General features: G+C 51.1%; 1 protein-coding gene across 1 annotated transcript; it reads left to right on the top strand.

Moving 5' to 3' along the window:
* The first annotated feature begins 4441 nt into the window (after window positions 1–4441).
* Window positions 4442–13929, top strand: LOC101773343 (nuclear pore glycoprotein p62-like). The gene is made up of 3 exons (XM_004980346.2): window positions 4442–5057; window positions 13334–13452; window positions 13570–13929. Exons 1-3 carry the CDS (start codon window positions 4442–4444, stop codon window positions 13927–13929), a joined length of 1095 nt encoding a protein of 364 aa, XP_004980403.2.
* The last annotated feature ends 1605 nt before the right edge of the window (window positions 13930–15534 follow it).

Here is a 15534-nt window from a genome sequence, read left to right as displayed (position 1 = left end):
CCATCAGATCATGATGAAAGAGTCCGACCAGCTCGCTACCTCTTTCATCACCCCCTTTGGCCCCTATTGCTATGTTAAGATGCCATTTGGCCTCAAAAACGCGGGGGCTACATTCTAGCGATGCATGCTCAAGTGCTTCGGGGACCTCATCGGGCGGACCGTTGAGGCTTATGTCGACGACATCGTAGTCAAATCCAAAAAAGGCGACTAGCTCGTCCTCGACCTTGAGCTAGCCTTCGAAAGGCTGAGGGACAAGCACATTAAGCTAAATCCCGAAAAGTGCATTTTCGAGGTCCCAAGGGGTATGTTGTTAGGCTTTATCGTCTCCGTGCGCGGCATCGAAGCCAATCCGGAGAAGATAGCGGCCATCAACGACATGGGGCTGATCCAAAATATGAAAGGAGTCCAGCGCGTCATGGGATGCTTGGCGGCCCTGAGCCGCTTCATCTCGTGCCTTGGCGAACAAGGGCTCCCTCTCTACCGACTCCTGAAGAAGACCGACCAATTCGAGTGGACCACCGAGGCCCAGGAGGCACTTGACCTGTTCAAGGATCTCCTGATGAAGGCCCCGATCCTAGTCCCGCCAACCAATAGTGAGCCCCTCCTCCTCTACATCGCAGCAACCACCCAGGTGGTTAGTGCGACTCTGGTGGTAGAACGGGAAGAGGAGGGACACGCCCTCAGGGTGCAGCGTCCGGTATACTTCGTTAGTGAGGTCTTGTCTGAATCCAAGGCACGCTATCCGCAGATCCAGAAGCTCGTCTATGCTATCCTCCTCACAAAAAGGAAGCTGTGCCACTACTTCACCTCCCACCCGGTAACGGTTGTTTCGTCGTTCCCTCTCGGCGAAGTGATCCAAAACCAGGACGCCACAGGACGGATCGCGAAGTGGGCGCTCGAGCTCATGGACCAGGGCATCTCCTACGCCCCCCGCACCGCCATCAAGTCCCAGGTACTAGCCAATTTTGTAGTGGAGTGGATAGAGATCCAGACGCCACCAGCACCGGAGAAGGAGTACTGGACAATGTACTTCGATGGATCGTTGATGAGGGCCCGCACCGAAGCAGGCCTCGTCTTCGTCTCTCCTCTAGGCATGTGCATGAGGTACATGATCCGCCTCCACTTCCCTGCATCTAATAATATTGCCGAGTATGAGGCCCTACTCAACGGGCTTCGCATCGCAATCGAGCTGGGCATCCGGCGGCTGGACGTCCAGGGCGACTCTCAGCTGGTCGTCGAGCAAGTCATGAAGGAATGGAGCTGCCACGACCCCAAGATGGCAACGTACTGCAACAAAGTTCGAAAGCTTGAAGACAAGTTCGACAGACTAGAGCTCAACCACGTCGCAAGGCACTTCAATGAGGTAGCCAACGAGTTGGCGAAGGCGGCGTCCGGCCAAAAACCCGTACCCGACGGTGTCTTCGTCAGCGATCAGCTCAAGCCCTCAATCCATTCCCAAGAGCCGGAGACAGTCGGCGACGCGCCACCTATCCCAGACTCGGGCCCCGACCCGGGAGAGGTCAGCGACGCACCACCCGCCGGGGTTGGCAACACCTCGCCTGCCGCAGACTCGGAGGCTGACCCTGAGGTCATGGAAATCGATGCAGACCCAGCAGTGGGGCTCGACCCCTCGCCCGACTGGAGAACCCCGTACCTCAACTACCTCATCCGCGACACGCTCCTGGCGAACAAGACGGAGGCGCGCAGGATCGCACGCCGCGCTAAATCCTTCGCCATCATCAACCAGGAGCTCTACAGGAGAAGCCACACTGGCATCCTCCAGCGTTGCATCCCAATCGAGCAGGGAAAGGAACTGATCTAGGACATCCATGCTGGAGCCTGCGGCCATCACGCCGCGCCAAGAACCCTCATTGGCAATGCCTTCCGGCAGGGTTTCTACTAGCCCACGGCGGTCGCCGATGCCACCAACGTGGTCCGTACCTGCGAAGGGTGCCAATTCTTCGTGCGCCAAACTCATCTGCCCACGCAAGCGCTCCAGACCATCCCCATCACGTGGCCCTTCATGGTCTGGGGGCTGGATCTCGTCGGGCCATTCAAGAAAGCGCCTGGGGGCTTCACCCACCTGCTTGTCGCCATCAACAAGTTCTCCAATTGGATCGAAGCATGACCGATCGCATAAATCAAGTACGAAAAGGTGGTGCAGTTTTTCACCGACATCATCCACCGCTTCGGAATCCCCAACTCCATCATCACGGACAACAGCACGCAGTTCACCGGGAAAAGATTTCTCCAATTCTGCGACGACCACCACATCCGAGTGGACTGGTCGGCCGTGGCACACCCCCACATGAACGGGCAGTTTGAACGAGCCAACGGCATGATACTCCAAGGTCTCAAGCCACGGATCTTCGACCGCCTCAAAAAGTTCGGCGGCCGGTGGGTCGCGGAGCTCCCCGCAGTCCTTTGGAGTTTGAGGACAACCCCCAGTCGGGCGACTGGCTTCACCCCATTCTTCATGGTCTATGGATCCGAGGCCATCTTGCCCACCGACCTGGAGTACGGATCGCCGAGGGTCAAGGCATATGACGAACAGGGGAACCAAGCATCGCTCGAAGACGTACAGGATCAGCTCGACAAAGCACGCGATGTAGCCCTACTGCACTCGACCAAGTACCAGCAAGCCTTACGACGCTACCACAGCCACAAGGTGCAGGGCCGAGCCTTCAACGTCGGCGATTTGGTACTTTGCCTCATCCAAGATAACAGGGGTCGGCACAAGCTGACCCCTCCATGGGAAGGTCCCTTCATCGTCGTGCAGGTACTACGGCCGGGCACCTATAAGCTGGCGACTCCCGACGGACAGACCTTCAGCAACGCTTGGAACATAGAACAGCTAAGACGTTTCTACCCCTAGCTTTCGTTTTCAAGTTCTGTACATAGACACTTCTGTACATTCGAAAATTTTGCGGAAAAAAGAATTTTGAGTCGGTTTCATTCAAGTTTCACTTCGAACTCAGGGATATCCGATGCTGACTCTGCCTCAGGGCCGCACATCCCTCGGGGGCTATCAGGGGCTCCAGCCTAAAGCCACTTGACACCCTCTCAAAATGCTCTCTTTCCGAGCGGACCCCCTTTCTGAACTTTTGGGCATAAAAAGGACAGAGTGCACAAACGGTGTTTAGGCAAGATTGATCGGACTGCGAAAAAACCTACGCCCCAGCGGCTACGGTGTCCTCGCTCATCAAAGCTTACTGACATGCCCGACAACGCGCTCTAAACTTTCCAAGTCCAAAAAAACAAGAAAGGGAATCAAAAACTTTTTTACAACAATCCATAGAAAAAGCCCCTCTAGCGATCACAAAATAAGTCTGAAACTAACGTATTTACACCTTGGGCGCCAGCCCGATACAGTTAACTCATCGGGGGATCTTCGGGAGGGACGGCTTCATCCTCCAAGAGCTTCACCAAGGCCTCCGCTGGGTTGAGCACCGACGTGTCGATCTCGTCCAGCTCAACCTCGGAGTAGCCGACGGCGTATCCCCCGCTCATCTCGGCGAAGTTGATGTCGGAATAGTGGGAGCCGAAGACCCCGAAGGCTCACCTCACGCCAGTATGGAGCGCTTCCACGGCGATGTCGCGGGCCCGGCGGTACATCCCAACGACACGAGTTGCCAGCGAACTCGTCCCCTCCCCCTGGACCATGCCGAGGCCGTCGCAGACGATGCGAACAGCATCCCGCAGGTCGCTGTGCTCACCGCGCTCCGCGTCAAGCAACTCCCTCAGCCAGGCGAGCTCGCCTACAAGGATCACGCAGAAGGACTTGCCAAATCAAAAACCACCGCAACATCGCAAAGACAAAGAAGTAAACGGTCATACCCTCGGATTGGGCCTTCAGCTAGCGCTCCCGGTCGAGCCCCTGGGCCACGGAGGCCTGAAGCTCCCACGCTTGCACTTGGAGCTGGCTGACCTCCGCCCCAAGGTTGGCCGCTACCTTGTCGGCCTCCTCCTTCCGGACCCTCTCGGCGCCCCAGTCTTGCCAGGCCTTCTGCCGCTCGCGCCAGATGCGCTCGACGGTCTTCTGAAGGGCCTCATGCTCCCCCTTCAGCCATGCGAGCTCCTCGGCGTCGTGGCGGGCCTTTTTGGCAGCGGCCTGGAACTCCTCACGATCGCAGCGAGCCCTCTTAGTGATGACCTCGAACTTGGCCTCTGCCCGCCGCGTGTCCTCCTGCGCCGCCTGCTCGCGCCTCTGCAGATCGTTGATGACCTGCTGGGTGGCGGTAACCTGCATGGTCAGCTCCCCAGTCTGCTGCCTCTCCAAGTTGAAGCGCTCCCAGAGCCCCCGCTCGAGCCGGAGGAAATCGGATTTTCCCCGGCTACACTCTTGGAGGGCCTGCAGGACAATGCACCATCAAGAACAGAGCAACGGGAAGGAAACAACCATCAACAGAGAAAGTACCATACCTGGCCACCGGGGAACACGATGTCATCCAGCTCCCCCAACGTCGAAGACAAAGCCGCGCGGACGTTGGCGAGGCTGCCCTGCAGCGCCTGCCATTTGCCCCATTCTGCGGCGTCATCCAATGTGAAGAGGGGCCTCTGCGGCTCGTCACGGGATGACCAACGCAGGACAGACCCTCTCCATGCTTTGGGAACAGGAGTTGCCAAGGCAGAGGCGGGAGCCGACCTCGACGCCGCCATCAAGACGGGCAGCACCATCCTGGAAGCCGCCGGTCTCACCGACGGTCCCGACGCATGCACCCCTGCCCCCGTCGAGGCCGCCGCGGGCTCGCCCGTCGGTGCCACCGCCTCTGACGCGGGTGTCGGAGCAAGTGTCCCTGTGGCCGCCTCGCCCTTCGTCGCGACCACCGAGGCAGGCATCCCCGCCCCCATCAGGACCTCCGGAGCAGGCACCTCCGCCTTCGCCGCCGCTGCCGCCGTGGCTTCCCGGGCAGAGGTCCCCATCTCCGTCACCACCTCCTCCTCCGTCGCAGCCGTCGGGGCGGGTGTCCCCGCCTCCTCCGCCACCGCTGTCCCCACCGTGGCCGTGGGGGCAGACTCTCCTTCCCCCATCGTTGCCACCGTCCCCGACCCTTGGGGTGCGGCCCCAGAACTCTGCGGGGCTGGGTCCCTGGCAGGCTGCTCGCCCGCCTCGTCCCCCACGGCCGTTCGGGAGCGCGTCTCCCGGATAACAAGCGCGCTCGACCGGGGGGACAGGATAAACTCCTCCTCATCCTCCTCTTCCTCCTCATCGTCGTCGTCGTCGTCGTCATCGTCGTCCATCATGACCTATCCTCGTCACCTCCGCTGGAACTCCTTGGCGGCCCTCTTCTTCTTCTTTGCCGTCTCCTTGTCCTTGCGGTGCTTCTGCTTCTCGGCAAGGAGACGGTTCTACTGCTGCCGCTCGGCATCCTCCGGCACCGGCGGGCGTGAGTCGACGACCCGAGTCAGGCTACCCTACAAACACAAAAAGCCCCGTGTCAGAACGGCGGACCAAGAAACACGAGAAAAGGAAATGGGCGCACAAAATCCTTACTAGATCGATGAAATTCTCATCCGGGCGCATCGGAGGGTGGCCAGGCACTGGGTAATCGGCGTCCTTGTCCTCCAGCGCCTCCCGGATCCGCTACCGGATCTCGGATCGGTGGGTGCGTTTCCATGCTACCAAATACGTGTTACTGGAAGATGGCTTGTTCTATCGAACAATCGATGGCGTCCTACTCAAGTGTCTAGGAACGGAGGAGGCTAAAACTCTGATGGGAGAAATCCATGAAGGAGTGTGTGGAGCCCACCAATTGGCACATAAGATGAAATGGATGATTAGGAATAATGGGTATTACTGGCCGACGATCCTCGAAGACTGCTTCAAATATTATAAAGGATGCCAGGATTGTCAAAAATACGGGAATGTCCAGCGTGCGCCCGCATCGGCCATGAATCCCATTATCAAACCATGGCCGTTCAGAGGTTGGGGAATAGACCTCATCGGCCAAATTTATCCTCCGTCAAACAAAGGGCACAAGTTTATTCTAGTGGCCACTGATTATTTCACCAAATGGGTGGAGGCAATCCCGTTAAGGGCCGTAACATTGGCGGCTATGGTTGACTTCGTAAGAGACCATATCGTCTACCGTTTCGGCATCCCCCAGACTATCACAACCGATCAAGGGACAATGTTTACATCGGGAGAATTCGAGGAGTTCACGGCCGATATGGGAATCAAATTGTTAAACTCATCTCCATATTATGCCCAAGCTAACGGCCAGGCCGAATCCTCCAACAAGGGGATAATAAAGTTAATCAAGAGGAAGATAGAGGAGCAGCCGAAAAAGTGGCATCTATGTCTGACTGAAGCTCTATGGGCATACAGGATGGCTTGCCATGGGGCCACCAAGTTGTCCCCTTATCAGTTGGTGTACGGTCACGATGCAGTACTACCATGGGAATTGAGGGCGGGGTCGAGACGCACTTCACTCCAGGACCAGTTGATGGCCGACGACTACTCCTCACTCATGAAAAGGGAACTTGATGACTTGGCTGGCCAATGATTGAGAGCTTTGATAAGCATCGAAGAAAACAAGAAGAAAGTGGCCAGGTGGTATGATAAGAAGGTCAAAGTCAAACAATTCTCTCTGGGGGACCTGGTTTGGAAGTTAGTGTTGCTGATTGGGTCGAAAGATCCTAAATTCGGTAAGTGGTCCCCTACATGGGAAGGGCCGTATAAAATCGGCAGATGTGCTCCAGGAAACACTTATATTCTGGAAACAATCGAAGGAGAAGAGTTTACTAGGGCCCTGAACGGAAGATACTTGAAAAGGTACTACCCTAGTATATGGGTCGGAGCATAAGGATCAACCACGATGAACAACACACAGCCGATGCAAAAGGATTCGTCTAAAGAAAACACGTAATCGTCCAAATCGGCCGATATATTTCATTCGGTACGGACGGTGGGTTACACGGCCAACAAGGTACAAGTCGCCCTTAGAACAAAAAATAATTAATCACGCTTTTTCTTACGCTCTCTCTTAGCCCGACCTAGTGCTATCAGAAGACGGATGTACTCTTCTTCTATCTCTTTCATCGAAGCCTCTGCTTCGACTTGACGGGGGAGAGGGTGACTCCGGTCCATGGCCGGGCGTGATGTTCCTGCTGCTGCATCTTCGAGGACGATTTGATGGGGAAGCAGATGACTTCGGTCAATTTGAGGTCGCCGGTGGTCGTTGCCATCCAGGAAATCCCAGCTTCGGCGGACGTCAGCAGGGACGTGCTCTCGAAGTTCGTCGCGATGAGCCCTGATTAAGTCCTTGTCTTCTTGCGACAGCGGTTCGTCGGAATGCACGAGTCCGATGGCTCGTTCGAGTTCAGGGCTAAGACGACGCAGCTGCGGAGAACAACAATATACGTATAGTCGCCGAAAAGGTGATTTCCTTCGGAGGAGTCAAACTAAGAAAGAGAATGAAGGCAAATCTTTTACCTGATTAACAGAAGAGGTAGAAGATGAAGAAGACATGACTGAAAGGCGCACCGACGAAAACAGGTTGGGAAGATGAAGCCGAGCTAGACTGGTGCTCTCGGAAAAGGTAATAAATAAAGGGGGCGCCACGAAGGACGGTCAAAGGGGGCATTAAATGTTTGTACAAAAACTGCCAGTACTTTTACAAGTCGCCCAGAAGGGCATCGATAGCTGCGACCGCTCGGCGCCGGATCTGATTGGCAGAATCCAGGACCCGTTGGTCATCCTCTGCCGATCCTGGAACTTCTGACATGTGGCGGTGGAGTCTGAGGGCTTCGTGAGCCAGGTGCTGCCTCTCCCGTTTCAGATCGGCAATGACGGAAGGGAGTTCTTGAAGCCTCTTCTCTTCGGCATCTATTGCTCTGGTCACCTGCTCCATCTCCTTGGCAAGCTCTGCTCTTCGGCGTTTTAGGCGATCTATCGTGCCGACGATCCCTGGGCGAGAATCTTCTAGAAAGTGAATCCATTGATGCACCTCTTGAGCTTGACGCTTGTACGTGTCTTCTTCTTCATGAGTCTTGGTCAGCTTGGCGCGATCGGCCATGTGGCGCAGGGCCCTAAAGACCGGAATCCTCATCGACTCGATGTATGCGGCCGGCGCCAAGGCCTCTTCCGCTTCTTCTGGTACTCACCCGCTGACGTCACCAAAAAGTTGCCAAATCGGCGAGGCGTCTTCTACTAATCGGCCGATGTCCTCTTGAAGAAGGGATCGGATGCTTGCGAGTTTGGCACGAACGTCATCAGGAACAGAGCTCAAGGTGACCTGGCGAGAGGCGACTTCCTCATCATCAGAGAGTGCGACCGAAAATGAGAAAAGGCTGTTGTTGGGGGTGTCCTGTTCCTGTACAATAGTAAGTCAAGAAGAAGAACAAGTCAGCCGATGATGATAGCAAATCGGCCGAGTAAGGGGGAGAAGTCTCTTACCTCCTTAAAACGAATTTCTTCAAGCTGCGTTCGGGAGGCTGTTATCCTCGATTCAGGGGCTGGTTCCATTGGTTCGTCATGAGTAGAAGATTCCACCATGATTGGTGCTTTGCTCGGGCCGGCATCCTGAAAGATGACCATTGGTTGGTTAGATGGGGTGCTAAGCGTACCGGTGATCTGTGTCAAAAGATTGAAATAAGAATATTATCCAAGTACTAGGAAAATCGGTTGAAGGGTAGTATACCTCAGCAAGTGGAAGTGTGGGCGTAATGATGACCGATTGGGTTGCTGCCGATTGTTGCGAGTCCACAGGAGTGATTTGTGCAGTCTAAAACAAGATGAGTCAATATGAGGATGGCAATCGACAGGATGAGACAACAAGTTTACCTGCATAGCCTCAACCAGTAATGATGCAGCGGCCGCCCCAGCTTGCGTGATGACTTGAGTATCCACTTCTCCAGCAGCTGGAAGGGGCAATGCGGCCAAAGTTTCTGCCGATGTGATCATAGGAGGGTCGGCCGGTTCTATACGAGTTCGTAATCGGCGACTGGTCTTCTTGGTAATCTTCTTCCGTGCCTGCTTCGATCGGCCAGCAATCACATCCACGGAAGGGGCATCATAGCCGATAAGGGGGAAGATGGTGTATGGGTGATGATCCTCTATCGGCCGGCCACTCTGACTGTGTGTTGGGGGAACGCGGTTTTCAGACTGAAGTAACAGCAAGATGTTAGTGTACATATTTAACCACATTAATAAAGGAATGAAGATCGGTTAGGGGAAAAATACCTCGGCGTTCGGATCGATGTTGGCTGGATCCAAGAGATTGCAGTATGTCGATGCAGAGGTGCAGAACAGGTGCTGTTTCCATTCGGCCCACCATAGCTTGAATTGTTGGACAGCAAAGGGGGCTACTATCCAGTCATTCAAGTCTATGGTGCTGGAGTCTGGTATCTGATCTCGCAGCCGACTATAGTCAAGGCCCTTGGTGAGCTCATCTCTGAACTTTGCTCGGCCGACGAAGTATGCCTGAATCGGCAGTTGACCCATGCCGAATTGCCGTGCTGCAACAGAGGGGTTGTAGAATTCATATGTAGGGGCATCTTTTCCTGAGAAGAAGTTGGCCGGTAAGATCCCCGGTTTAATTAACTCATCTGTAAGATCTTCGTCGAATCGGCCGATGGTTGAGTCGAAGCAAGAAGGGAGTTCAAAGATTGGGTCATCTCTCCGATAAGGGAACCAGATGGTTCTCATTAAAGCCGTTATAAAAACACCGGAAGTATTCGGCCACCTTGGTCGCAGAGTACGAGCAACCAGAGAAGGCCGATGCCGCTTCGCCGAAAGACATACACCAGCGTCGGACAGTGAGATTCTCTTCCGATTCGACGCTGGGGAATGTCATATTTTCCACTCGCTGCTGGGAGATCTCGCTCATATACAAGTTCAACCATAAGTTAATGAACCACCAGGGCCCACCTGGGTTTCCAATCGGCTCCCCTTGGGATAGCTTGATGCCGATTTGGTGAAGCATGTGGTAGACTGCTCCCAGTAAGTGCTTTCCAAGAGGAACAGAAGTCCCTATTGATAGTGCTTCGGCCAGAGCTTGGGTATTGGTAGATGGACCAGCTGCTCTCCCACAGAAGAAGTGCTTCTCTAGCCACATCATCAGGAAGGCCGTATACTCTCTGTTCTCGACAGATCCAGCCCTTTTGTTGCATCTGATGAAGCCCTTCCACCCACCGATTCCCCTTGTGTCCAGCCGATGTGATGTTGCGGCTATAAGGCGGAAAGGGGTGTCCGGGGAAGAGATGTCCAGGCCGGTCAGCAAGACTACATCGGCCAATGTGGGGGTCATGGGTCCGTGTCCAAACAGGAATGCGTTGAGAGCATCGGACCAAAAGTAAGAAGCTGCCATCACTAACGGCTCATTCCGTTCCATTTGGGACAAGGATAGATCGATGCATTGGCCAATTTTGAGCCCGTCCCATTGGACCTTCTTGGAGGCGGCTATTCGCTGGTACCATTCCCTCCAACCAGGAGTTTCGTTCGGCCAAGACCTAAAGGTACCCGACCAGTGATCTAGGTCCATAGTTGATTGTTTGAAGGGGATCCTATGGGTTTCCAAGTTGATTAGGTCGGTTGGATCTGGGTTTCCCATGGGCCCGAGGCAGATAAGGCCGAGGCTTTCTGTAAGGCGAATGGTGATGCGATGCCTAACTGCCTAAAAAAGAAAAGGGGGTGCGAGGGTAAGAAACATATCTAAGGTAAATGCATTGCTAATAAAGGAAAGTTTCGGTAATGACTTCCGGGATGAAGCTCCTCGTAATCGGCGGAGTCGCCGGTGCAACTGCAGATGATGAGGCTGCCAATGGGATTTCGGATGAGGCTTCAGCTTTCGTCGATGGAGCTCCTTCTTCCGTCAATGAAGCCGCCGCTGTCGCTACTGGAATCTCCGCCGATGGCACCATTTCTGGAGCTTCGCGCGTTTGTGAGGTGCCTGAAGGTGCCGCCATTGGAAAAGTAGGAGGGAATGTGAAGGGAAGGAGGCGCTGGAGAATTGGAGGATTGAGGAAAGTGCTGAAGGGGGAAGAAAGCCCGTGCGCTGAAGAAGAAGGACGTGAGCTCGTAAGAAGTACGGGATGTGCTGATATTTAAAGAAGGTCTGAGAAGGGGTAAAAGCGGAATTTTTACCACGCCGGCATTTCGAGTTTTTCGGGAGTAGTGGTTGTCGTGGGCGCCCGTTTCAAAAAGATTGCAATCATCAGGTTGGAGACCGCGAAACAGAAGGATATTTTCATGGCGTCTATTTCGGATGGGAAGTTGAAAATAATTTCGAAGTAAAGGCTATGTTTTACTCCGCAACTTGGGGGCATATGTTGACGCCAGATTTTGACACGAGTAAAATCGGCGTTATGAGAAGAAGAGATTGGAAGATGCGGCGAGATACAAGGGCGATGATTGGAAATCGGCCGATTGGTGCTACAGTCAAGGATTGGCCAATTGATGCTACAGTCGAGGATCGGCCGATTGATCCTTGGAGTTTCGCCTCGCCCGACCCCTGAGGTTTGGGATCGGACACGCCCGACCCTCCAAGGGAGGATTTCCGCCTCGCCCGACCCCTGAGGCTTGGGATCGGACACGCCTGACCCTCCAAGGGAGGATCTCCACCTCACCCGACCCCTGGGGTTTGGGATCGGACGTGCCCGACCCTCCAAGGGAGGATCTCCGCCTCGCCCGACCCCTGGGGTTTGGGATCGGACGCGCCCGACCCTCTAAAGGAGGATCTCCGCCTCGTCCGACCTTAGTCCCCAGGGTCGGGATAAGTTTGAGCCCTCGACGTGTGGGTCCTGATCGGTTACCCCTTTGCCAAAGAGGTGATCGGCCGATTAGGAGGTTAGAATAGTTGGGCCAATGTGGGCTTAAAAAAGATTATGAAGATGAAGAAGGAGTCAGCCCATGAAGCGCGTGAAAATAGTACGAATCGTACTTGTAAATATTCGTTTTCCGTTTAAACTTAGGGATAGAGTTCTAGTCGGATAGGAAGTCGTTTTTACAGGGCTATAAATAGCCACCCTTATGGATTTGTAATCATCATCAACTCAATACAACAAACTACTTTTTCCTCGTACTTACTTTCAAGCAGGCGATTTCGCCAAAACTTTTTCTTCCTTTTCACGAGTTCATACGAGTTGGCGGGGCTGCATCAACTTGACCTCCGGTTGATCTTGTAAGTTCCGTTTATCAAGTAATTTCTAAGCTTTAACTTCGGGCGCATCGTTGTCGTTTCGTTTAGATTTATTCACCAGTTATCGATATTTACTAGAATTCTAGGTTTTACCTGTTGTTCTAGTTTTATCACCAATTTATCCAGCTAGGGACTGGTACTTTCGGCTTTTCTTATACTTTGCTGTTTAATCTACCTATTTCGTGCATAGCCGATCAGATCTGTTCCTAGTGTTGCTGTTGTAGCGTTGTTTAGATTACTCTAGTAGTTTCTTCATAAATGCTGCCTGGTAATCGGTTGTATTATAGCCGATTTCCTTATTACCGCAAATCGGCTGATTCGCTGATAAGCTTTCTCAAGATTGGAACCTTAGCCGATCGCAACCCCTAGGAACTAACACGTTTCTTTCCTTGCCAATCAACAAGTCAGATTGGCTGGCACGCCGCGCGAACCGCACCAGGGCAATCACCCGAACAGGAGCTAAGAAGATTCTCCCGGGTCGTGTGTCCGACGCTGGAAATTCGGTCAGTTGATTTCTAGCGCCAACAATAACTACCCTGTCACGGCGTAGCGTTTGATAGCCCCTAAGTATGTCGATCCACATCTTGAATACATGCGACAATCTCAGGTCTAAGGACAAAGCGTATATGTTGTTTAAAGAGAGAACTACTTCTCGTGTTGGGTCAGTCCTAGCACATGTCTCCACATGTGTCCACATTATTAGTTCAACATCTCCATGTCCATGACTTGTGAAACATAGTCATCAACTAATATATGTGCTAGTCTAATATTCATGTGTGTCCTCACATGAACTCCGACTAGGGACAACTTTAGAATAACCATACAAGTAAAGAGTTTCACATACAATTCACATAATTGCAAATCAATTCAAGTAGCCTTTAATGGATATTCAATGAACACAATATACAAATCATGGATACAAATGGAATATCATCATCTCTATGATTGCCTCTAGGGCATACCTCCAACAGTGATTTCTTGTATTACAAAGATGGTTGGTGATGAAGAAACCCAAGACAAGATATTTGGAGAACTCAACATGTATCAAATTCAGCAAGGGAGTTTTGGGCATGAAATTACCAAAAGGCAGCGAAAGAACAAGAATTTCAATACAGGTGAACAGCTGAATATGTGAACTTAATTTGATTGTTGAATATCATATTTTTGTTGTAACTTGTTTAATATTTATGCAGCAAAATGGTGGCTGAACCATGGCACAAGCACACCAAATCTTAGGAAATTGGCAGCTAGGATTCTGAGTCTGACCTACAACTCCTCAGCTTGTGAGAGGAACTGGTCAGTATCTGAACAGGTAAAAAGAAATTTGTGACATGCAGCTTTGTGTGCATGCTATCTTTTTTTAATTATAATGTTTCTTCATGGAATTTAAATCTGACCTGCAGCCTTGTGTTCACTACTTGACTCATAGGTTCATACAAAAAAGTGCAATAGGCTATTTCATGAAAGAATGAGAGATCTTGTGTTTGTTAAATTTAACTCTAAGTTAAGGAATAAGAGAGAGAAGAAGGATAGAGATCCCTTGGAGAAGGAAGTAGATGATGTTGTGGCACATGGTGATAATGAATTCATTACTGGTATTATGCCTTTGCCAAGTGAAATGGAACAACAATGTGCACAAGAATCACAGCAACACACACCACAAGAAGCACAAGCACAAGCACAAGCTAAAAGGAAAAGATCTGTGCGCCCTAAGAAGAGGAAAGTCAGGAGCCTGCAGTCTTTGATGAGAAATGGTCTAGTGCAGCCTGAAGCTCCATCATCTGACTGAGAAGATTGTGATGATGGTATTCCAATGCAGACTACTGACTTTGATAAGTCTTCCTCTCCCTCACCCTATGTCTCTGAGTCTGATGAGTGATGACTAGAAGAAATGAAGATTGCAATATTGCCTCATATTAGTAATTTAGTATCCACTATCCAGAACTCTTGATGACCTTTGTGTTGTACTGTTGTCTTTATTCTAGAATGTTGTACTTTTGTGAAACTGATGTTTCAGTATTCTGTTAGCCACTTAGCCTGTGATGTAATGTACTCCTATGAACCTGTAATGTACCCCTTTGAACTGGTTATGTATCAATTGGTAATGGTTATGTAGTTATGCTAAGGTCATGTCTTTTTTTCTATTTTTCTTTTGCAAAAACAGCTAAATGGCATAGCTGCAGCTATCTCCCGCTATAGCTGTGCTTAACTGTTCAGAAGGCTAGCAGCTGAGAGGCATAGCCGGCGATTTAAAACCTTGCTCAAAACACGTTCGAGTATCTCTGATGCGCGTTCCACGAGTAACAATGAGTTACAATTTTTTATGTCACAGTTTTATCTGAATTTAGTACCAATTCAAGGATGTCATTTTTGTTAATAGATTAATATACCCAAAGCATAAGAAGCCCAACTACTCATTGCTACGAAGAGAAGTTATGTGTAGAGTGAACAGAATAATAATGAACATATTCAGATAGTAAGGAGGTCAGAGTCAGACATACTTAATAAATAGAAATAATATGACGTATTATGCAAGGAAATTAAAAACATTTCTGGTTTATATCAAATTTTGGAGTGTTGAAAAACCAACACACATTTTATCATCTTCAACAAGACTCCAATACCCAGGGGATGTAAACAATTTATGTGGACATTGGTAATTTTTTGTCACACACAAAAGTTATCAGTGCCATGAGCTACGAAACCTTGGGACCATCCTAACAATAAAAAGTCTTAATAAGTTCACTCAATCCCGCGTCTTGATTCTGCCATTTCATATTGTCTAGCGCTAAAATAGAGACAAATGCAGGATATGAGAACAGCCCAATTTGATCTCGAATTAAGTGAATTGACGGTTATGCCAATAGGATGAGAGCCCACGCTCACACGTCTTATGACATGTCAAGTGGCAATACACACATAGGGACGCAAGACTCGGTGCAATTCAACTTAACAAGAGACAAATCCGGTAGTCCTGGTAGGTGTTCACAACATGCCCAAGATCGAGCAACACCAACCGTACAAATTGCACATCACCACATGAACCATAAAAGAGCAATTTTAAACATTACACAAGTTCAATAATTAAGGTTACAAGTTCATTACACACATGGTTCAAATCTGAAATTTAATTGAATGTGCTCCAAAATATAAGTATTGGACTCATAACAACCACAACATGAAAATAAAAGTTAAGGCTTAAGTTTTCCCAACATCTAACCCATGAAAAGAGCACTACTATGCAGCGGACACGATAGAAAAATGCAAAAGACACGATGGTGTAGTTGTCCAAGAACACCATCGAAGCAACAAATGACCGCTCTAGTCACTCATCACCCACCCTCGGATCGGCGGGGTAAAAGTGACCGAACACGGCCTCCGGTTCACCTGCAAC

The sequence above is a fragment of the Setaria italica genome, chromosome VIII (genome assembly GCF_000263155.2).
Source record: "Setaria italica strain Yugu1 chromosome VIII, Setaria_italica_v2.0, whole genome shotgun sequence".
Lineage (NCBI taxonomy): Eukaryota > Viridiplantae > Streptophyta > Magnoliopsida > Poales > Poaceae > Setaria > Setaria italica.
The sequence above is the reverse complement of the archived record's forward strand: the minus strand, read 5'-3'. Positions and strand labels throughout refer to the sequence as shown.

Excerpts from the sequence above, each read along its gene's own strand:
- LOC101773343 (XM_004980346.2), top strand. The coding sequence starts at position 4,442 with ATGTCATCCAGCTCCCCCAACGTCGAAGACAAAGCCGCGCGGACGTTG. Across the intron at positions 5,058-13,333 it reads CACCGTCCCCGACCCTTGGG|CAAAATGGTGGCTGAACCAT; the intron begins GTGCGGCCCCAG and ends ATATTTATGCAG. Across the intron at positions 13,453-13,569 it reads ACTGGTCAGTATCTGAACAG|GTTCATACAAAAAAGTGCAA; the intron begins GTAAAAAGAAAT and ends CTTGACTCATAG.